Raw genomic sequence first — 22,749 nt, 5'->3', positions numbered from 1 at the left:
TGGGAGGGAAATATGTCATAGTAAGGAAATCCTATTGTTTTGCAGTCTTTGATTATGTAAATGTTTTATAATAATATGTTACAGTTTCATAATGTCTGTGTGTTTTACAAACTTATTAGACAGTACCAGTCTCATAAGACACATACATTTACATCTATGATTAGGATATTCAGAACCAAGTACTATTTATAGAATTTATTTGGCCCCTGCTGATGCAGACCCCTGAATGGAGCTCAGTAATATGGCGTAACAGTGAAGAAAGAGGCTCTGCAACGGAAATACTAATAAAAGGTTAGGTGGCCAAGTTTTCTTGTAAATAGGGGGGCCCCACAGTGAACAAAAGTAGAACTGGGGTGTAAGGTCATGTCTGAAATATAGCACCTTAAGCAGCATTGATTCTGGTGATAAGAAAATCCTGGCAGGCGTCTGTGTTGCATTAATAAAAGACATTCTTCAAGATGACAGAGTGGATGAAAGCATATTTAACTCTTGCATAGGATATTACTTTGTTCTAGACCCAAAGAAAATACTGCTGCCACTTGAGTCAATGCCATTTATTGTATCATTCAGTTAATCTCTACTAGTGTCTCTGAAATACTGACCCATCTTAATTAGATATTAAAATCTACTCATAACCAACTGAATTGTGGCTGCGGCATTTTTCTTAGCATTTACACATATAATCATGGGAAAGATGTTGAATAGGGAAAAGTGATTATTATGTAGATTTAGAAATAGAGGATATTTTCCTATGTGAAGGGTGTTTAATTGTTGTATAATGTAGAATCCAGTTATTTAAGAGACTGCTGCTTTTCCTATGGTGCATTACAAGAGTGAAAGACATAGTTGTGGTGGTCATTGCCTTTGAGAGCTCTTTTTTTCCCCTACAGCTGTTCATCAGGGCCCATGCTTGAGCTTCAAATTATGCTGCAAGCCTATTCTTCTTACTCAACAAACTTGATTTTGTTTTTTTAAATTACTTTGATGTGTTCCACCAGGCAAAATTTCAAAATGAATATAGTGATTTAAAGCTGCATATATTAAGATTCTATTTTTTTAGATATCCACTCATAACAAAATTTTAAATTTCATACTTTCATGGTTATATTTATTCCATATTTATGAGAAGATTAACTGTGGAATTTTTATGTAAGTGGTTTCTAGTAAACCATGTTAGTATTTTGCTCTTTTCACTTGTCTTATTCACTGTTGATTTCTGCCTCTCTGCTTGATATTGAGCTATGTGTGCAAGTAGTTATGTTCCTGAAAGAAACCTATATGAAGAGTTGGTCAAAAGAATGTAATTCTTTCTGGAGTAAATTTCAACATAAAAATTTATTATCCAGCAGTAATAAGATATTTATAAATTTATTGCCCTGCTTCCTAGGAAGCAGAGATTATTTACTTTTTTTCTGTTATCAAGTAGACTGCAATATGCTTTGGTATTTCCCTTTCTTTTGGGCATTTCCCTTTTTAAAGTAAATATGCATTTTTATGTGCATATTTTGTGAAATAATGTTGATTTTAGCTGTGAAATACTGTTATAGTTCGGTAGCAGTTATTTAAAGCTTTGCCTTGGTCTTTTGCATTTGATTAATTTAAAATGAAAGATTCTACTTTAGTTACTTGAGGAAGGTTCATATCCATCATTCACATTGGTGTCTGTAGGTGATTTTTTTAACATGTTTATGTATGAAGTTTAATGAATCTGACTCTTCTGAACACAAGTACTATGAAAACCTGTTTTAAAAAATAGCTGTGTTGTGTGTAAAATGTGTACTAGAAAGGATGTGGCAGTTTCTAGGAGGTGTGGTCTTACGAGTCCTTTACTGCCGTATACAATGTAGGTTGTTTCATTCCAGTTTCTGATGACAAATATAGTTCTTCATTACAAAGAATCTTACTACTCGAAGTTTATCTCTCAAGTGAAATGTTAAAGGCTGAAGCTCTGATGGGACAGTTTGGTAGAGTTGGTGCTGTGGAGCAGCACTTGGAACTTCGAACAGCAGTTTTTCTGTGCTGGCTAAAAAACACTTGACTGTCTCCAAGGTTGCATTCTCCTGCATTTGTTTCTAAATGATGAAAAAACAAAGGCAAAATGTGTCTAGTAATGAAGGTCAAAGTGTAGGGCATACATTTGGCAATGGTTTTATAAATAATCTCCACAATGTTTAGCATTCTTTTTACACCAGTTTTAAACAAGGTGCTTGAAGTTGTTCAGAATAAAAAAGTTTGTGTTTGTGAGTTTCAAGTGCTATGAGGAAAGAAAGGGTTTTAAAAAGTAAAGGTAGCACTAGATAATTGCAGTAACTTGGGCTCTCATTTAAAAGACTACATACATTTTCCTGAGATTTTTTTCAGTTTAAATACTGCACAGTATGTCTTTTCTGGTATTTTTAGATGGGGACAGTGAGTAGCTTCCTGTTATTTGGCCTTGAAGAAGGTAAATGCAGTGTTTATCACTATTTTAATTTAATAAAAATGAGAAGAAACTATTTGGTACAACTGTTTCTTTTCTGTGTAAAGAAAGCATCACATGATGTACCAATAGTGTGCCAAATGCTGTATGAAAGGTGTACCTTAACAAGGTGTTTAAATGTGGTTTTGCTATCTGTATCTTGGGAATTTGTTGAATGTTTCTTGAAAATGGGGCTTGTGTAGGTCCATGCCCAGGTCTTTCTGTTGTAACAGATATCTCTTATATCCTTGCATTATTCATTACTACAGGAGAAAAAATTCCCAAGACTTTATTTTTTTTTCATAAAGACAGCTAAAATCTAATACTTGGTATCCAGTCAAATTTCTTCACTTCCAAATCCTTGCATTTGTTTTATGTGAACTGAGCAGATCTCTAGCATGTCGTGTGTCTTGGATGCATATTGCATTTCACCAGAAGCTGAGAACAGCTCACTTTTTTTTTCCCCTTTTCATTAGTAGAGAATTCTTTCCTGGGTAGGTGTTCAGTACGTTCCTCCAGTCTTACATATGCACTTATTTCTTGTATGCCTGATTCTCTCATATGCATGCATGTATACATGACATAACATTAAAAAGCTAATGTACACTTGGGACGAATATGAAGCAAAATATTATGAATTTTTGTTTTAGCTTTTTTGTTGCAGACATTGTCTGATGAGATTAGGGGCTTTAAAAGCATAGGAGATGATCAGAGGCTTTATTCTGACAGACCAGTGTGCAACAGAGTTGAAGGTCTTTCTCTAGCAGTGTGCAAAATAAGAATGAATCATGAAATGTAATAATTAATTATTTTTAATCTGTTTCTTGATATACAATCTTAGGCATTTACCTGGCATTGCACTACCCAGTGTAGACATTCTTTGAAGCAGCTATTCTCTAACTGAAAATGAGCATTTCAAAATAATACTTAGAGCTGTATGTGTAAACTAAGGGAGTTCAGTTTGCTCTTGAAGTTGATGTCTTTATTGAAGATACTAAGTTCAGTCCGTGAGGTATGCCTCCTAACTAATCCATAAAAAAGTAAAAGTCAATAAAAGGGAACATGCTTATTTTGTCTTTCCTGAGAGAAGGGAATTCATGTCTGAGGCAAACCACTCCACAGTGTAGGCCACAGGTTCTTTTCTCTGTAATCTGTGGTATATGACTGACGGAATAAAATTAGACCACTAGGACTGAATATTTTTATTATTGTACAGTTAAAGAATTGCAATGATAAAACTGAGTTAATTAGGGGAAATTGCAGAATTTCATTATGAGAAAGAGACCCAAAAAAAGCCAAATATAAAGCCCTCTAAACTTATATTGCCTAAAAAACCCAACCCCAGATTCCTGTGCATCACTGTATGCATCACTGAAACAATATCTTTAGACCAAAAATACTACATAGTAATGGCTGTTCTGTTTTGGATGGTCAGTTCTTTTTTCACTAGAAAAAAGTGATTAGACCAGTCCTGTTTATAGTTAGGGCTACCAGTCACCTTTCAAAATGTCTCCCAGCTAAATTATTTCTTTCTCTCTCTTCTATTCCTTCCTCTAGAATGTTGGTTTCAGTCTCTTCAGTAGAAGTTGGTAGGTTTTTCATGCATTTCAGCCATGGATATTTTTTTTTTGGGGGGGGGGTGGGGTGGGGGGAGTAATACATTGTTTCACGTTCTTTGTTAAGAATTCTACTGAGAATTTTTTTAACTAATAGATGGTGATTATCTGCCGAGTGGAGGTTCAGGGCATCACACCAATTATCTGTCCTGTTTTCCAGGCTGCCGTAAGTGTTAGTCATAAGCCTCAACTTAAACCCATGAGAGTGATATGGTTTCAGGCCAGCTGCAAACAGGCAGTGATGACACTTAGAAGGAATAATTTCCTCAGAGATTTCTAGTGGTGTAGTTTCTTCTGTGTACATGACTTCCATTGTTTTGGTTTTAACCTGTTACACATAGGCAAAATTCAGTTTTATTAGATAAATGCAGAAAGACTCAGATTTACAAGAACTTAGGGTAGACTGGACTCTCTTTTCACTGGGATCTAAAGGTGACTGTGCCTATAAATAGTCTTGTCATTGCTGGAGATCCTACATGGTTCTCTGTGCCTGCAAGGCTGATAAGAGATGAGCCAGGTCTAGCTCCTGCTGTGATGGTGGGAGAAAACAGGAGCTGGGCAAGGACAAGCATTTGCAGGGGAGAAGAGGATTTTTCTGACTGTCATCAAGAGAAATGTCATGGAACTCCTTTCTTTAGGTATAGTTAGATGGGACCATAGGGAGAAATCTTATGCTTTATGGTGTCATCTTGAAAATAGTATTAGCACTGCTGAGGTGGCTGTGAACTGTGAGAATTAATGTGAGAATGAGAAGTTAGAGAAAGAAAAGGTGAGCTAAGGGGTCGTAGAATGAGACTTCCAGAGAAGATGTAACATGCAGTAATGTGGAGCTTGCTTTCTGCAGGTGCAGTTCCATGGGGTGGTCTGTTGTAATTTTACCTGAGAATTTCCTTTGCCTTTTGATCTTTTTAGTCTACTACATATCTTTATTGTTGTAATTGATCTACAATAATGCTAGAAATAGGAGAACTATTGATTTTTTTTATTCAGGTGCTGTCTTTTCATAGGCTTTGTGCTGTGTCTCCAGTCTTGTAATATTTTGTATAAATATGCTTGCCCTGAAGTTGCCCTTTTGAATATGTGTGTGACTACAAATTATGGATTTATGTTCTAAATGTGGTGATCCTTGCTTGACCTAACTTTCATATTCAAAGAACTGAATTAATTGTTGCATTAACTTAAATTTCTCCTGAAAGTCTATAAATTAGGAAATCAATTAATATAGGCATCTGTGGCCAAAAGGATCTAAAACTCTGCAATTAGAAGAAAACTTTGAAAAGGAAATGGAGAAGACATAGGATCACTGGATCCCACCTAATATCCATAGAATCATGGAATGATTTGTGTTGGAAGGGACCTTGAAGATCATATAGTTCCAACCCCTCTATCCTGGGCAGGGATGTGACCCATTTATTGTTTATTTCATTTGTTAAAGGGGGAAAATATATAAATATAGGCTATGATTTTAGTCCTTGAGGTTTTTTCCCTGATACCAATTCACTGCATTTTCCAATAAAATGAAATAAATTACTTAGAAAATGGATAGGGAGTCTTTATGGCAACTTCAGCCAATATTGAGCAATGCTATGTAGCTTATTAAAGCTGATGTTTATAATAGCTCAGCTTTTGTGATGTGCTGTATGAGTATGCTTTTTCTGTGAACACTGAAAGGATATGAAACTCCAGGTGGTTGACTGTAATTTCATACTTGGTGAAGAATGGTTCTCTTTTACAGTAAGCTAAAAGTAAAATCGTTCCCTGTCTGATTCTATTTTTCTTTCTCCAGAAATGGAGTTCACTTTAGTGAACAGTAGAAATAAAACATGTGACATGTTATTAGGTTGTAGCTCATTGCAAAATAATAATTGAATGGCAGCTGTGAAAATCTGAAACATGGTTTGAATCTGTCAGGAGGAAAGGGAGATGAAGTAAATCCAAAGGATGCATCTGCCACTCCCTCATACGCTTCACTAAAAATTTGCTTATGAGTTCCAAGAATTTGGGGTACAGCTGGTCTTCCAATATAATGAAAGAGTGCCTTTTCCTTGTGTGAACATGTGACAGTTTATGATCCTGCAAATTCACTAGTTTATTTACCTAAACATACTATACTATAGTATATGTTATTAGTGTTGTCCTATCGCAATTGTCTTTATTAGTGTTCAATTTTTGATCATTCCCTCATTAAAATTTCCATTTTCTGTTTCTATTTCATTCTTTTGAGGCGTGTGTGTGCCATGTGTAGTCTTTAAAAGAATTACATGCAATTACCAGAGTATAAAGATCTTGCTTACAAAGGAAATCAGTTTGATTATCAACATTTCTAAAGCATGTTTGTAAAATTTGTTTTGTTGAAAACTTTGTCAATGCTTAATTATTTTTCTTAATATAAAATAAAGAAATGTGAAGCATTTTACACCTGAGACCCAGTAATAATGATCTCCCACCCTAAACTTCAGAGATTTTATGAATGGAAAGTTCTGAGATAGTTTCAGAGCTTTTCTTTCAAGTTCTCTTGCAAGTACAGTAGATGTGGTACTTGACTTCCAACCTGTCCTGTTATGGTGGCTGGAAAAGAGCTGTTCTAAGCCCAGCCTTACTAAGCTAAATGAACAGGGAGTTTGGTGCTAAAAAAATACCAGAATCATGAGAAGTTTGTGTGTGTTTTAATTAAATGTAGGAGTTCTCTGAGAGGATTTCAAGATGTAAATGTATAGGTGTGTTTCTTCTGTTTCCCTCAGGGAGGCTTGGCTGGACATCTCCCTCCAGCAGAGGCAGCCGTGTTTGGGCGACTGCAGAACTGCTGCCACAAGACTCAGGCAGCTCTGAAGATCTGTAGTTCTAGAAGTCCCAGAGCTCTCTCCACCTGCAACATCTGCTTTGGCAAACCCTCACTCATGTTAAGAAAATCTATGACATAGATTAAGAAAATCTATGTTTTCTGTTAATATACAAGTGCTGTATTTGTTTTACTAAGATAGACAAGTGCTATATTTGTTTTACTAAGATAGGCATAAGATACTTTATATAGTGTTTCTAGTGGAAGCTGGCAGCTGAATTGATTTTAAATAGTTATTTGAACTTACCTTTAAAAAATACAAATCTTCCTATAGGTGCAGAAGGGAAGTGTGAGGGGTTGTTTTACCAGTATGTATGTTTTGGCTCACATGCCATTGCTCTCTAAAAGTTCCAGTTAGTGCGATGAACTTCTTACAAGAAAACATAAATGTATGTAAAGGAAAATCAGCATTTACAGTAGATGAAGGTTTTATTGAAGATTGTTGACATATCTGGAGACACTTTGGAATTTCCCAGATGATAACTGTGGCTTGAAATACCACTGCAATTACGGAATGCCACCTATTCTATCAGGATTCAAAAACAACATCATAATCATTATTCCAGTGCCAGAAGTAGTCTTTGTCTATAGTTTAATTTCATACTAAGTTTGAAGAAACTGGATAGGGTACAAATGATTTTTCTGACAACAGTGGGTTAATCTACTGGGAAGTTTTTTGAATGATTAACTGTCGACTTTCAGATTTTAATATTTTAATTCAGAGATGCATTTTAGTAGTGATTTAATAATAGTAACTGTGTTTTTATTTCCCAGAAGCAATGCTGTGAATCTTTTAAGAGCAAATCTCTCTCTCTCTCTCTCTCTCTCTCTAGTATGCATAGTACATATGTCTATATATGAAGGGAAACCGAAGGTGGAATTTGGTTGACTAGCCCATCTCTCCCATTTCAAGTTTTGCCTGGTTGACATAATTTTACTTGGATCTGTTTGTTTTCAGGAGCAGCTGATTAATACTCTAAATACTGTGTAGGAGCCTGTAAAGCTTTGTGCAATGCTGCAGGGAGCTACTGCCTGATACAGGGTTTGGTCATCAGTGTCAGTGCTCTAAAATGTGATTTTCACCATTTTTCTGTTTCCTGATCTTGCGGAAAACCTGTCACCTGCTGGCCTTCCTTTTATTCACCTCCATCCTCCACAAACTTTAATTATTCCTAATGCCTCTGTACATGGCATACCCATCTGTTGTGAGTTCTGCAATTAAATCTTAATTAAATGGGATTAAGCACTGTGACTGGAGCAGATTTCCATCGACAAAAATTGGAGGAAATAAAAATCTGAAGGCATTGACAAAGGCTGTTCTGCTAGATTTGAACATTGAGGTGCTTTTCTTAGCAAATGCCATGGAAGAGTTTTCGGTGGAATTTTGAGTTTGCTGCCTCTTATTGGTAACAAACAAACAACGTATCTTTGCCTCTGAACTGCATTCGACTCTTGCTGGCAAAACCTTCAGCCTCTGGAACTCTGATTGAACTGTGTCTCATCATTCCTAAACTAATATTCATTCTTAGCCTCTTGTATTGTGAAAGTAACTCCTTCTCCCAAAACAGTATCTTTATACAGCACATACAGGAGCAGTTAGAAGCATAAGTATGGTGGGAGGGGTTGGGAATACAGCCAGTGGTCAGAACTTTGTGGTGTAGCTTATTATTTGTGTGTGTGTGTTGGTTTTTACCTGTGTTCTCCATTGAGGTGTCTCTAACAAAATGTGAAGCTTTTTTGGCTTTTACACCAAGAGTCTGGTGAACAAAAGCCAGTTGTCTGTTTTCCAATGAAGTACTGATCCTCAAGAACAGCGAGTGTAGCAGCCTAAGCATCATGAGATTAAGGAAGCTTTTGCATCTCTGACTATTCAGGTTCGGCAGTGGCAATATTAAGTTCCTGAAATTATGGAGGCTAAAATTCTTAGTCTAATTTGACTTTGCTGTTGTACAGTAAAATTCACTGATGATTTGTCTTCTGATAGTAAAGGCAGTAAAGCTGTGTGATCTGTGAAGGAAGAATGACTAAATGCATTGCATACTTTTTAATCAGTAAAAATGATAGTCATCAGATAAATCTTACATGACTATTTGGTCTTACACCTATACCACAAATTTAAAAAAGAAGAAATAAAAAGAGGATTACTCATTTTCCTGTAGAGCTATTGGACTTCTGTTGGCAGTTCTGAATGTTTGTTGTAGTTTTATATGGCTCTAAGCAGGAGATTTTAGGAGTGGCATAAAAAACAAGCCTCTGACTGGAATTTTGGGATATAAATTGGTGGGTTTGGAGAGAGGTCTGATGGGTTTGGGGTTTTGTGTTTTTTTTAAAAGTCTTTGAATAGAATAGCCATCCATCTCCTGACTTTAATGATTAAGGTGATAAACACTGGTGCTTTTGTTTCATTGCAATCCCTCCACTTGTCACAGAACATAATTTTGGATAAGAACTTACCGGAGTCCAAATAATTTTAAACTGCTTCTCTTGGGAGTGCTTTCAAGTGATGGTTTTAGAAAACTAGTTGATGGGAGATGGTTTTGAAATCTAGGGTTATGAGAGTGTCTTCAATCCTGTAAAATATCAAAATGGGGTGGAGGGGGGGGTTTAGCTTAAACAAAACAGAAGTTGTGTCAATTCAACAAAATAGTCAATCACAAATACACTGGTATAAGAGGAAACCTTGCTGTTAAACTCAAATGGAACTGCATTCTGAAAGGCTTTTAGGATACTCTGATCCATTTAGCAGAAAAATACATTGTACTATACCTGTTGTTATAGACTGAGGCCTTATTCCAAGCAGAAAAACTGAGTGACTTTCCTGGTTTGTATTGTTATTATTATTGTTGTTGTTTTGTTTGGATAATCTTTTTTATTTCCTTCTGTGACTGGAAAAGAATTGAGAACACTTGTAACTAAGTATCTGGTGCTGACAGTGTCTTTGAATAAGAACGGGTTTACTTTACATGTGTTGTATTAACTGTGAAAGAAACCTTTTCCCAATAGTCACAGCCAATCTGTAAGGTGCATCAAACACTCAATGAAGGAATGTTCTACTTGTCTCCTACTTGGAATAGTTACTTCATAAGGATGTAATGTATCTCAGTTTGAGTTTAATCTGCTGTATCTGCTCAAGGAACTTAGCCAAAATCCGCTGTGAAAGGGAACAAGCAGTATTCAGCTGTAGTTGCTACCAATTTCCAACCATAAATATGAGCACACCCCCTTTGAATAGGGCAATATGATTTTAAGCAATAAATTTAATGATATTTCTTGGTTCCTGAGACTTTTAAAGTTGATGATTCTTTGATATTTTAGTAGGGAAACCATTGTGGGAGATCTTATGGTATAGCATTAATCATCTTGTGAAGACTAAGATGTATCACTGCTCTGAGCATCAGAGCATTCATTGCAGCTTCAGTGGCTTTCTTATGTAAAATATTGATATTACTTAGATAAATAAATGCAAACCAATGTAATATTTTTCATTAATAAAGAGGGAGGTAGCACACCCATATATCATAAGATAGACCCAGCTTAGGACATTAATTTTCAACACCAGGTATTATTGTTGTATATGTGAATTCCCTGTAAAGAAAGGACAACAAATAATCTTTAAAAGACTTAGTTACAAGTCATTATTAAGTGTTACTTTTGTGTAGACCACATTAAGGAAAAGGATCACACTTCCAAAAAACAAAAGTCTTACATCTTGGAGAAGACAGAGGTCGTGTTTCAGGGGTAGATGTGTATCTAATTTTGAGAGGTTCTGTGTGTTAAGGAAATTCAAGCAAGAGATAATGTCCATAGTCAGGCCATTACTTGGGGTTTTCTGTTGAAATGAGGCCACACATAAGGCTCCTACATGTACCAAAGTTTTGATTTGCCTTAGGAGTTTTGTTCTTTTGCTGTTTATTCTAAAAAGAAACTGCCTCCTTTCAAATGGATGTATATAATATTTCTGCTTGGTTGCTCAGCCTATTGCAGTTATTGAAGTCTCTTGAGCAGCCCAGCCAGAGCAATTTTGGGGAAAAAAATGTTAATACTGTCACTTTCTATCATTTCTAGACCAATAAAATTAAAAACATCTCTAGTACAGTATAATAATATAGGAAAAGCACTTAGTATTGCTTTTAGGGACATTTACCATTAAATACAGCCTTTATTTTAATGTTAAAGAATATTATACTTTCCGTAAGTATTTCCAAATGGCCCATTGTGCTAAAAGAATAGATTGTAGGGTATTTGCAGGATCAGAAATTTTTGTGTCTGTTGAAAAGCTAACAGTGTAATTTTGATGGTATTTGAGAAATGTCTCAGACTGTGACCTGTGATACTTTGAAAGAAGTTTTCATTAAATATTAAATGATGTTGCAGAGATATTTTAGAACTTGAAAAAGGTTTTTTATGGTGAACTTTTTTTTTGTATGCTTCCTAGAATTGGCCTTATATCTGTTGTAAGCCATAGAAATTATTTGGAAGTAGCTAATAATGTCTCTATAGCTGTTAAATTCATCCACAGCCATTAAAATGCCCTAACAGTGGACACTCCCATTTTGCTGTTCTCACCTATTTAAAAAGTGCATATTGGAAAATGATTATATTCTCTTGTTTCTGTGGTACTAGGGATCCAGTATTTTGTATTCTTAAGTTGATTTTACTCCCAATGAGGCTGGTGATGCTCATTTTTTATCAATAAGCCCTACCTAGATGAAATTTAAAGATAAATAGTGCAACCATTAAATCAAAACATATTTCAGCTTTGGTCCTTTTGTCTAACATGCTGTATTCCCTTTCATATTTGCATCATCAGCAGCTCTCACAAAGCATCATTTCTTTTCCATCATCAGTCTTTCAATAAAATGTGAAATATTATTCCAGCAGCAGAAAACCGAGTCAGGTCATTCTTCCTGGATGAAGCAAGATGTAAACTAATCCTTTTTTGAAACTTGCTTTCCATTCAAGTCTGCACAAACCTGATAGTAGATAATTTATATCTAAATTATGTCTTTCTAGATTGCTTCTCATGATACTCTCACAAGATGTTGCAAAAACCTTTCTAAGGCAAAGACAGGAGAAGATAGATGTGTTTCTTCCTTTTGATTTGAAAGGACAGCTATCTAGTTTCTGTAGTAATACTGAAAAAATATGGTGTATTCTTGCTGAATCAGTGTAGACTGTTAACTGCATGTGGCTCTTAATTTTATCTGCCTTAGATTCTAGCTGCACGTACGTGGTTTGCTTATGTTTTCTAGTATTTTTGTGGAAACTCTCTTTAAGTTAATTGATCTGTAGTTTCATGGTTGCTTCTTTTTGAGGAAGCTACATGCAGGCACAAATTTGACTGAAGTAAGTGTAGCTCACTGAATATCAACAGTCTGAAGTTAGTGCATATGCTTTCCATAACTTGCAAGTGCAAAGAGGGGAGGAGATGTAGAGCCAGGACCTGAGAGAAATGGCCCTCTGAACCGTTTGGAGTATGTGAGTGAAAATTAAGATTGTTCCATTTGCCCTGATGCCTCTTGTGTAGTGGGAGAGATAGAGCTGCAGGAGTTAGGATGTTGTTTCTGACAAGGTGGGATCAGAATTTTAGACACTTTTCTGGGCTACCCATCTTACTGCTTTTATCTGTGTGTATAACCCAGTAAATATGGGGTTTGTTTCAATATATTGTCAGTGGTGTGTATTAGAGCTCTACCAGTGATCTTATATGTAGGTTTAGTCAAGTTATTTTACCTTTGTCTACCCTTCTAATCACTTACTGATTTTTCTAGAATTGATGAGGATGGTTTTGATTTTTAGGTGGCTTGCAACAATTGTGCTGAGGCTATGAACAGTTCCCATTAATGTTAGGCTGGAAAGAAGATTCAGGGCTATCAAGATCCCTAAAACCATAAAGCAATGAACTTCTAAGGGCTTCCAGTGTTTTTGCTCCTGGTACTCATCAAATGCCCAGCAGTCCCACATTCCTCCCAGTGAAACAATGTATGTCCCTGTTTCATCTTTTGCAGCTGAAATTTTGAGATTTTTTTTATTTGCAATAATTTTGGTCTGTGACTTCAAAGCTATGAAAAAGTTGATCATCTCTGGCCCAAGCACTAAACAGTTTTCCAGTGACTTTTCTATTAATGAAGTCATAACTTGCCACCATGAGGCCTGGCTGCTGTTCCAGTGCTCCAGATAAGCAGGAGAGTCACAGACCAAAAAAAATAACATGCTCAGTTGTTATAGCCTCAGGTAGCTGATTCTGCAACTTGCCCTCTTGAAGGCTACTGTGAGACTTTTCCACAAGGAAAACCTTTATTGTTACAGTAGGTAAAAAATTAATAAATGTTAGTGGCTTAAAATTAAGATTGATCCCAGTTATATGGGTGGCAGGGATAGGGAGCAGGTAACGCCGTTACTGTGACATACAGAGTTGTGACTTGCAAAATTGTATACAAAGTGGAGAACTTGATGGGTTTGACTGACTAATTGAGAGCATTCTGATTATACATTCAAACCAGAGCATTTTGCATGTATGTTTTCTTTTTAATATGGGAGAGAGTTGGCACAAATCCTAACATTTCTCATGCTACGGTAAGAACTGCTGATCAAAAGAGATTGGGCCTCCTGCATCTTTCCCACTTTTTCTTCTTTCTCAGAATCATAAGGATGAGTATTTCTAGTAGTCACAATATCCTTGCTATTAGTCATTTGTATCCTGTAGAATAATGTTAGTGTTTGCTACCATCTGTAACTGCTTAGCACATTCTTTCTTCTCTTATCTTCATTTTTAGCTGTACATCCTTGACCCCTGGACCCAGCTGCGATCGTTTTAAACTACATATCCCTTATGCAGGAGAAACACTCAAATGTAAGTTAAAAAATCTTGCAGCTGCATTTTGGCTTTTTTTTCAGTGTTCCATGTCCCACTAATTTTCCAGTGTGTCTGTCTAACTTTGTGAGTTTTGAGATACATGTCTTTGTTTTCTCCTAATGCTTCAGTTCCAAGAACATGCAACCATCAGGAACATGTAATATTTAAGATAAGTTTAAAGGCTTCTGTGAGACTACAGTTTTGAAAAATGAGTTCTAAAAGCCAAAAGTCACAACCTGGTATTTCTAATAAAATGTTATGACTAAGATAATCTCATGACCATTTTTAGATTAATTAATAAGTTGAATATATTTTGTGTTATTTCTTTGTGTTTCTTTTAGGAATAATTCTTTATTAAGCTTCAATAAAAGATGTTAGTCTGCCATTTTATTAGGTATCTTTAAAGAATGACTGGTATCATTGACCAGATCAGAAAAATGTGAATTTGATTTCTCTGATTTAGTGGTATTGTTAAATCATCTTTATGTGTAGAGAACCTGTAGACAACTACTTCATTTGCCCACTCTTGTTCTCTTTGTCTTAGTTTGTGGTTTTTTTTAAAAGGTTAAAAATAAAATTTACTTTTGTATATTTTTAGAAGGTAACATTTTCTAAACACTTGAGCTGCTGAAAAATGATTGTGTTGTTTTTATTTCTAACAACTGAAAAATGAGAGAGGATGAAGAATTTCAGATAAAGTAAAATTGAAGGCTTGGCATTTTTAGTTTTAGGACAACTCTGGTAAAGCCATGCCTAGAGTGCCAAATCCAGTTCTGGTCTGCCTATTACCAGAGCAACATGGACATATGTAGGGGGATAGAATATGTGAAAATAAAGATAGTGCAGAAAGTAATCTTACCCCTAAGGAGTTGCAGCTGGGCCAGTGATCAAAGATTAGGAACAGGCCTGACTTAACAGGCCACTGCTGTACCCAATGAGAAGAAGAGTGCTATAAAAGAGTGGGTTGGCTGGTTGAGAAGGGAATTGGAGTCAGTTGGCTGCTTTGTGAAGAAGGAAGAGTCAGTTCTCTGAAGAGCTGCTCACGAGAAACCCCAAGAAGGTGTGAAACTTTTGTGGTAAGGAGATAACAGTATGGAGCCCCTGCAATAAGATGACAACAGACGTACTGCAACGAGTACGGCAAAAGACTACAAAAATGATCAAGAACTGGAGGATTTTTTGTTTGAGGAGAGGCCAAAATAGCTGGGGCTTGTTAAGAAAGGAAGGCTCAGGACAAATCTCACCAATGTTTATAAATACCTGATGGGGATAAATGAAGAAGCCTGGCTCTTCTCAGTGATGGTCACTGAAAGGAAATGGTCACAAATTGAAATGTAGAAAATTCCACTCAAACATGATAAAAACTCTTTTGCAAGAGTAGTCAAAAAGTAGAACAGATTGTGCTCAGAGCTTGTGTAGTTTGTGTATCTCCATCTTTGGGCTGTTCAGAACCCAGCTGGGCATGACCCTGAACAATCTCCCCTGTTTGCCCTGCTCTGAGCTGAGGGATTAGATTAGGCAGTCTCCACTGGTGCTGTGCAGTCCTGGCTATCCTGTGAGTCTGTGAAAAAGTGCTGTCTGGAGGAGCAGGTACTTGGTGTGAACAGAAAGGGTAAGCATTTAAAACACTGCTTCGATAGTATTTAGACTGCACCATACATATGCTTTAGCTCTCCAAGACATTTTATGTATTAAGAATTTTATTGTATTCCTTCTGCAGTTTTTTTTTTCTTTGGTTGTTTTTTTTTACAATATGTCATGCACTGGAAGTCCTTATCCTTTATGAACAGAAACCAACACAATTAAGCTCCTTATGTTCTAGAAGTACATTAAGGCTTCCATTTGGCACCTGTAAGGGACGTTGTCTTTCCCATAAGTAGATCTGGAAGCTTACTTAGGTATTCAAGAGAGAATCCAGGCTCATGTATCAGCCTACTATAGCTATTTTGACTTTTCTAAATGTATTAAAATATGGCTCAAGAGGATTACCAATTACTTTTTTTCACAGAATAAAATTGGAAGATTTAAGTCCTAGCTAGTAATTATTTTAAGACAAAAGAAGTGGTTCTGCATTTGTTCAGAAGTCTTGTGAGTAATAGCTGTATTGTATGAAGCCAACTGCCCTCCCAGGTAGAACTTTTATTTTAAAAATTGTTAAAGTGTGTAATAAACTTAACCTGTTGAATCTTGATGTGTTTTATAATTTGTAGTAGATTCCACTTCAGTCTTGTTTGATGACTATGATCAAGTCAAAATATGTTTCACTGAATGGCATGCTTTATAGAGTGTTATCATGTTCTATGGGACCATCTTATCTTATACAGGGCTGTGTTTGTACATTCTGAGAGATGTAAATCTTATTTCAAGTAGAGGCTGAAGCTGTTCCTGATTCATAAAGGAAAATGGATAGACTAAAATGCCCATATGCAAGTGCACAGACATAAAGACCATATTCATATATTAAATTACAGTAGTCCAGTTAAAGTACCTAGAAATATGATTATGGAATATGCATTAAACTTCAGTATCAAGAAATCTGGGGTTTTTTTTCTCCAGTGTTCTTACCTTTTTTTATATCATATACACAATTAAATGAAAAAACGTACAGAGCATGTTATGTATTTTAACAAAGACTACTGAAAATGCTGTAAACAAGTGTATCTTTTTCAGAGGTGTCTAATAATAGCTGTGAATTCAAGTAGTAATAATCCTCCACATTTCAGTGTTACATATTTGAAAATGCTGTGAATCATTAAGTCTCACAGCATGTGGAATAAATAGCGATGTGAACAGATTCAAGAAAGCTTTAATAATTTTGTGTTTAGATCTGTAATGATGGCAGGGGAAGACAGCCATAGTGTGCAAACGGAGATGTTTAGATACTTTATTGTAGGCTGTTGCTAGATATGTTATCTTTCAAGGGCAGAATATTTCTGCAAAGGAAAATTGCGAAATCTGTCAGAATAAAAAGATTGGCTGAACGCGTTCAGGATCTCCAGTGTATGGGTTCAGATGTGGTACCAAATAGAGGCTGAAGTGTGTAGTTCCTTTGTGGTTTGTCTTACATCCTCTTTGCAACAGATTAGGTCTTTGCATATCATCAATCATAACCGCTGCCACTGCACAGGCACCCTGGTAGCAATGCCAGTGTGCTGGAAACTGTTGGTGTGCAGCTTTAGGGAAGTGTAACTGCACAATGCAATCCTGTTTTCCAAAAGACCAGAAAGTTCACAGCTTCTCAAAAAAGGAGAACGTGTACTTGCAGGCAAGGCTAACTACCTGTAGTGTACAATAATTGTGTTGTAAACTTCGGTAGGAGCAAACATGTTGCAACTTCAGAGTGACTTGTTGGCTGTGTAATGGGCCAACAAGATGTCACATTCAAGATGTCACATTCACCTTACTTTTGCATGTATGCAGAGCTGCTGGAATGTTACACTGAAGAGTTACTCAGCTCCAGCCAGGGACCTTGGAGATACCCAGAATTTTATACTGGAGAAAATACAATGCCAGTGTTCAAGATAAACTAGTTTGTCACACTAATTGTCTTCCATCGCACTTCAAGTCATGCTTTCAAGGAGGCACTTTTATTGTATTTTCTTCTGTAAGGAAATTTTTTTTTTGTGTTTGTTTTCATGGTGGGAATATTTAGAAAACTTGAGCCTCATCTTCCTTGACTGTCATTTGAAATGCGAGATGACTATATTGTTTTTATTAGTTCCTCCAGTACTCAATGTTGTTGCATGAAACTCCATGCTTTTCTCTGTATTTGAGTTTTTCATAGTTCTTAATTGGAGTTTTAATTTCAGGAAGACTGAAATTAATACCCTGTAATACCCTGTAAGAGATTGAATCTGTGTTTCTAGAATAAAGCTTCCTTTGGGTAGTATGCAGAGGTATCCTTTATTGCTAACTGGACCACAGTATCTGCTTAGAAAAGTTCAGTATCCTTTTTGATGAAGTATTTGTGTATTTTGAAGTGAAGTGTTCCATAACTCTTGCAGATGTTTTAGTCTTAGTTGATAAAACATCAATGCAGATATTAGCAGAAATTGTCAGAATAAGCAGAGTTATAAGCTGCAATAGTCTTTATAATTAAAACATGCCATTTAGAATCAAATCACGATTTTTTTCCAGAAATCCTTGGAATATCTTGGGTTTGGCTTTTCTTTTTCACTCAAGCTTTCATTGCTGCTTGCTAGGGAATCTGACCTTTTTTTTTTTTTTTTGCTTCTGCTCTTCACATTTTCTTTTTCAGGCACTGATGCCTCCTTCCCTCTCTGACCTTGAGTGCTGTCATCTGGAATTTCACAGTGATTAAACAATGCGTTGCCCTTGCAATGCTACTGTTCTCTGCGGCCTCTTGAACTCTAGTATTTTCATCTTCTGTCTGATTTTCACTGCTTTTATGTGCGTGGATTATGACTCTGGGTTCTACTGCCACCATATTGGTTTCCTTGATCCTGAAGAATGTTTCTTTTGTCTCATCTGGAGCTTAGTTTTTAAATTTTTGCTTCTGATTTTTGTTGGTTGGTTTATTACTCTTTTTGGTTATGTGCCTTAAAGGAGGAAATCAGTCTTGATGCCTAACCAGTCTAAGAATATTGCCCATAATACGTGGTACAACATTTTGTCTGTTTTTATTCCTGTGATGGAACTCTTTCAGTAATTTTATCCAGTCTTCTTGTGGATTTCAATTTCAAGGAAGTAATTAAGAACAAACAAAAAGATAAATGTAGAGAACAGCCTGACCTTATTGCCCCTTTAAAGGTCGCTTTGCCAAGTAATTTGCTAAACACTTGGTTATTTTGCCAATAAACAACTGTAAAAATGATTTTTGAAGCTGCTGTGAAATTTAAGATTCTCATAAGTATGTTGTTGCAATGCATGTGTTAGTGTTTTTTGCACCATTAGGTTATTTTACAAAGGCTGTATTTAGGTTGAGGCTCTTACAGGAAGGACTTCCTGTTTGCTGTAATTCAGATTATACTAAGGTGTTATACTTACCTGTGTGATAAATGTCTTTTTTTAGGGTCATGCAACTTACCAAAGATTTTTCCAGGCAATATGTTTTCTGAAGTTTGGCTGAGTCTTGCTTTAGGTGGCAGGAGTAATAAATCTTTTTCTCTCAGTAACCTGTTTGCTTATCTAATGAGTGTACCTAATGAGAGTGTCAAGAGAGTCTAATCTTATAATTATTTCTTCTTTGAATACAAAGTTTACAACAGTATTTCCCCCTTTAAAATAATCACTTTTCTCTTACTTGGGTTCTTTGTTCACTTTTTTTTATGCTCTGGACTTCTCTTGAGCAAGTAAATTACAGAAGGTTTTGCAGTTGTAAGTCCTAGTGTATTTCTTCAAGAGAACTGACCTTAGAAGTATCTATGTACAAGTGTGGACTTAAAGAGGCTGAAAAGATTTTATGTTAGGCCTCCACAGTGGTATTGCCATAATGCCTCCTACCTTGCTCCTTCTCCTTTTTTCACCTATTTGGGATGCACATACTGGTGATGGTCTCAGATCCATTTGCTTGAATCTATTTATCTTTTGACTTTACATTTCCTTTTCTCACCTACCCAGTGTTTCTGTTTTAATTTCTTCAGTGTTGCCTGGCTTTAATTTCTACCAGTATCTTATCCCATCTTGAATTATCTGTTGTTCTCATCTTTGTCCACTTCAATTCTAGTACTAAGATTTCTGAGAATGCAGTTGCCCAGCTACAGAACTGCAAGTTACTGAGATTGTCTTGATGACTTCTTGCTCAGCTGGGGATCCAGTTTACTTAATGATACTCCATTTTTACAGTTTTTCCCACTTTACAAAATAACAGACTTTCTGTAGTCTTACAGCTCTTTTTTTTTTCTCCTACAGCAACATTTATCAGTTGAAGTTAAAGAAAAAATGACCCACACCTGCCTCTCTTTGTCCAAGAATGAAAATAACACCCAGCAAATTCATCCTATTTATTTCTTTCTTCTGTTGGAAAAGTGGGACTTGATTCACTAACCTAACTAGAGATGTCTTAACTCTGAAGTTCCCAAGAATACCTTGCTTGGCCTTTTCAGCTTCTGACCTACAGGGTTTCTCTCTGAAAACCATGTACTATAGCTGCTGTAAATGTGCCCTGAAGCATCTCAAATGAGACTAAACAACTTGGTTTAATCAGCTGCACCAAGTTCATGGAGACTTGGTCTTCCACAGCCTTGCGTGCAGTGGAGTAGCTAGAATTTCTTCTGGACTGTCACAGAGGTGCTGAGAAGTTGGTTTGTTTTTTTTCTGATGCAATCAAATATTTTTTTCAAATTGTCCTTCTATTTTGAGATGATTTTATGAGTCTTCAAGCTGACTTTTCTGCCTTTTCTGATATCTGAATTTTACATCACATCAGAAATTAAGGTCAAAAACACCCTGAATTTGACAGCAGAATAGCCCGTTAGCATCAGTACCACAGCAAAATAGAATTACTCATGTCTCTTTTTTCAGTAGTAGTAGTTTTGTATTTAACAAGTTTTATTGTAATTTCAGGAACTAATCTTTCTTGTCAACCAATTAGAAAAGGGTTCTATAGGTGTTATATTACAGTTTTTGACTTAAAGCCTGCAGAACAAATTCTTTAGCGTGGAATCCAGTGACAAGGATTCCAGGTAGGTCTGCATTTAGGTAATTTAAATCCTTTCATACTTCTGACTGCACTGACTTAGTATCTTGGTTGCAGTGAGTGGCTGATTACTTTTGTATTTGTAAAGACAATTAAAACTGGCTGGTTTAGCTAAGAATTTGTTTATAGAAGAGACTGATCAGTGGTTCTTGTCTACAGTTTGCATGGGTTCTAGAAGAGGCAGGTTGAATTTTGAATTGATGAATAATATAATTCTACTGGTTTTTCCTTTTTAATACTCAATAAGAGCACTTTCTGTATTTTCCCAGAACTGATTCTGCACATAGTTTGTTCTCTTGTTTCAGCAATTGCCTTATTATCTGTGAATGCATTTTGTGATCAAATTGCATTTGCATTTCTTAAAAGCCAAATGGGTTGATCTCTTTCATGGCAAATTCCATTCAAATTGGTCTTATTCTAGGTTGCAGTGGCCACATGTTTATTCCACATAGTGCTGACTTAGAAATTCTTGGTGTCAGAAGAAAGTGAAGCATATAGATATGTTTTCAGAAGTAGAGTTTAGGAAGTTAACTGGTGGAATGCTTCCTAATTTTGCTGCTCTTGGTTAAACAGGGATGTTAATGCTGTGGAACTCCTAGCATAACATTTTTCAGTACTTCAAATTTATAGTCTGGTTTAAAAAAAGAAGAAAAATACACCAAAAATTAAGTTACCAGGAGAGGAAGAACTGGATAGGCCAGTGGAAAGTGAATGTAGGGCTTTTAGAAATTTCTCCTTTTCTTGCTGAGATACACCTGTGTTACTTGTAGTCAATTCTTATTCCTCTGTTGATTTGCTTATGCATTTTGACAGATGAGAAAAGAGCAGACCATGTGAGTTTTAAAAGAAATTATAGATTTAAGTATTAATATTTCTATCTTTTTGTCTGTGGGGAGCAAATTAACTTTTCTTTTGAAGTTCCGTGAAGTAAAACATTTCAACATTTAATGCTGCTTGCCTGAGGAGAAAAAAAGGAAGAGAAAGTAATATTTTTGGATAATTGGAAATGTAATTCCATCAAAGTAATTATTGGCTGGTATATCTACAACAATGAGGAGTGTGAAGGTTTTGCTTGCCTTGCTCTTACCCTGGAATAGTCATGGTCAGTAGTACTGTGGAGCACCACACAGTCAGCCTTCCATCAATAGAAAAGGACAAATAGAGTAGAAACATATGCAAAACTAGAATTTTTTGCTGGAGATGCAAGGAAAAGGGTATTTGTATCATTTGGGTGAGCAGAGCAGAGAATGCAGGACTGTATTGATTTTTTTTCTTTTTTTTTTTTCCTCCAAGGTTAGAATGGCAAATGTTCACAAACTCTAAGTACAGCAATTTTGCAAATGACTTTATTGGTTAAAAGTGTTTATTTTATTTATCCCAGTTATATTTGAAGAGGGTAAGCCACAGATAATATCATGTAAGCATTAAATATAGTACTTGTTATAAAAATGGCTATTTCTAGTAGGTCAAGACAAACTGTTAACTTGTGATTCAAAACATTTAACACCTTATATTTTGTAAGCTTACTGCAGAGGCTAGTGTTAATATTTATGTGAAGTAAAACCAGATTTGCGTTGGCTGTTGTGATTGTTTAAATACCTTTTATTGGAGTGTAATGAAGCATGTTTTATTTACACGTCACAGCCCTGCCAAGCAAACTGATAACTGCAGTTTTAGTTTCTCTGGGTTTTGATATTTAACAAGAACAAAACTCAGCTTTAGGATGGATCCTCTTAGTCTGTGTCTGATTTGTTGCTGTGTGGTTTTGCTGCTGTGACTTAGGAAAATAGCTCATGCTCATAGCTGCAAATAGGGCAAACACCTTTGTTGATGCCTAAGCCTTTTAGGGTCAGAGGTGTTACCTTTTCTGTTCTAGTATGTAAATTAAGCAAGACATAAGTGCAACAGTATGGAAGGGGAGAGCACAGAACAGAAAAGTTGGAGAGACTGGGGGTGATGTGTATGGATGTCTGATATGTTTAAAAAAAGGGTTCATTTTTCTTTTGTTTTAGGAAATAGTTGAACATCTTTGGATTCATGGCAGAAATACAACTTAATAGAATAAGATTTGACAGAGGGAATGTTTTTTTTCATTTTTAAATATGTTAAAAATTTGTTCTAAGGTCAAATCTTTAATAGTAAGATGCTGTCTTTAACTTCCAGAATGAAAGCCACTGATGATAGAAGATCACTGCTCTTTTCTAACTGTTAACATTGAAGTGGAAACAACATTTTGTTCTGTACTTCTTTGTCTCTATTAAATTGTCAGCCAGCCTGTGTGAGGTTTGATTGTAGCAGAATAAATTAAGGTTTACATTTGGC

General features: G+C 35.9%; 1 protein-coding gene across 3 annotated transcripts in view; it reads left to right on the top strand.

The window, feature by feature from the left end:
- BABAM2 (BRISC and BRCA1 A complex member 2) overlaps positions 1 to 22,749 on the top strand; it is a 163,261-nt gene that overhangs the window by 7,338 nt on the left and 133,174 nt on the right. For all 3 annotated transcript variants that reach the window (XM_030236357.2, XM_030236359.2, XM_030236358.2), the window contains exon 3: positions 13,690 to 13,766. In XM_030236357.2, coding sequence (XP_030092217.1) covers positions 13,690 to 13,766 — 77 coding nt within the window. The remainder of the gene's footprint in view (positions 1 to 13,689; positions 13,767 to 22,749) is intronic.

The sequence above is a fragment of the Serinus canaria genome, chromosome 3 (genome assembly GCF_022539315.1).
Source record: "Serinus canaria isolate serCan28SL12 chromosome 3, serCan2020, whole genome shotgun sequence".
NCBI classification, from domain to species: Eukaryota; Metazoa; Chordata; class Aves; order Passeriformes; family Fringillidae; genus Serinus; species Serinus canaria.
The sequence above is the reverse complement of the archived record's forward strand: the minus strand, read 5'-3'. Positions and strand labels throughout refer to the sequence as shown.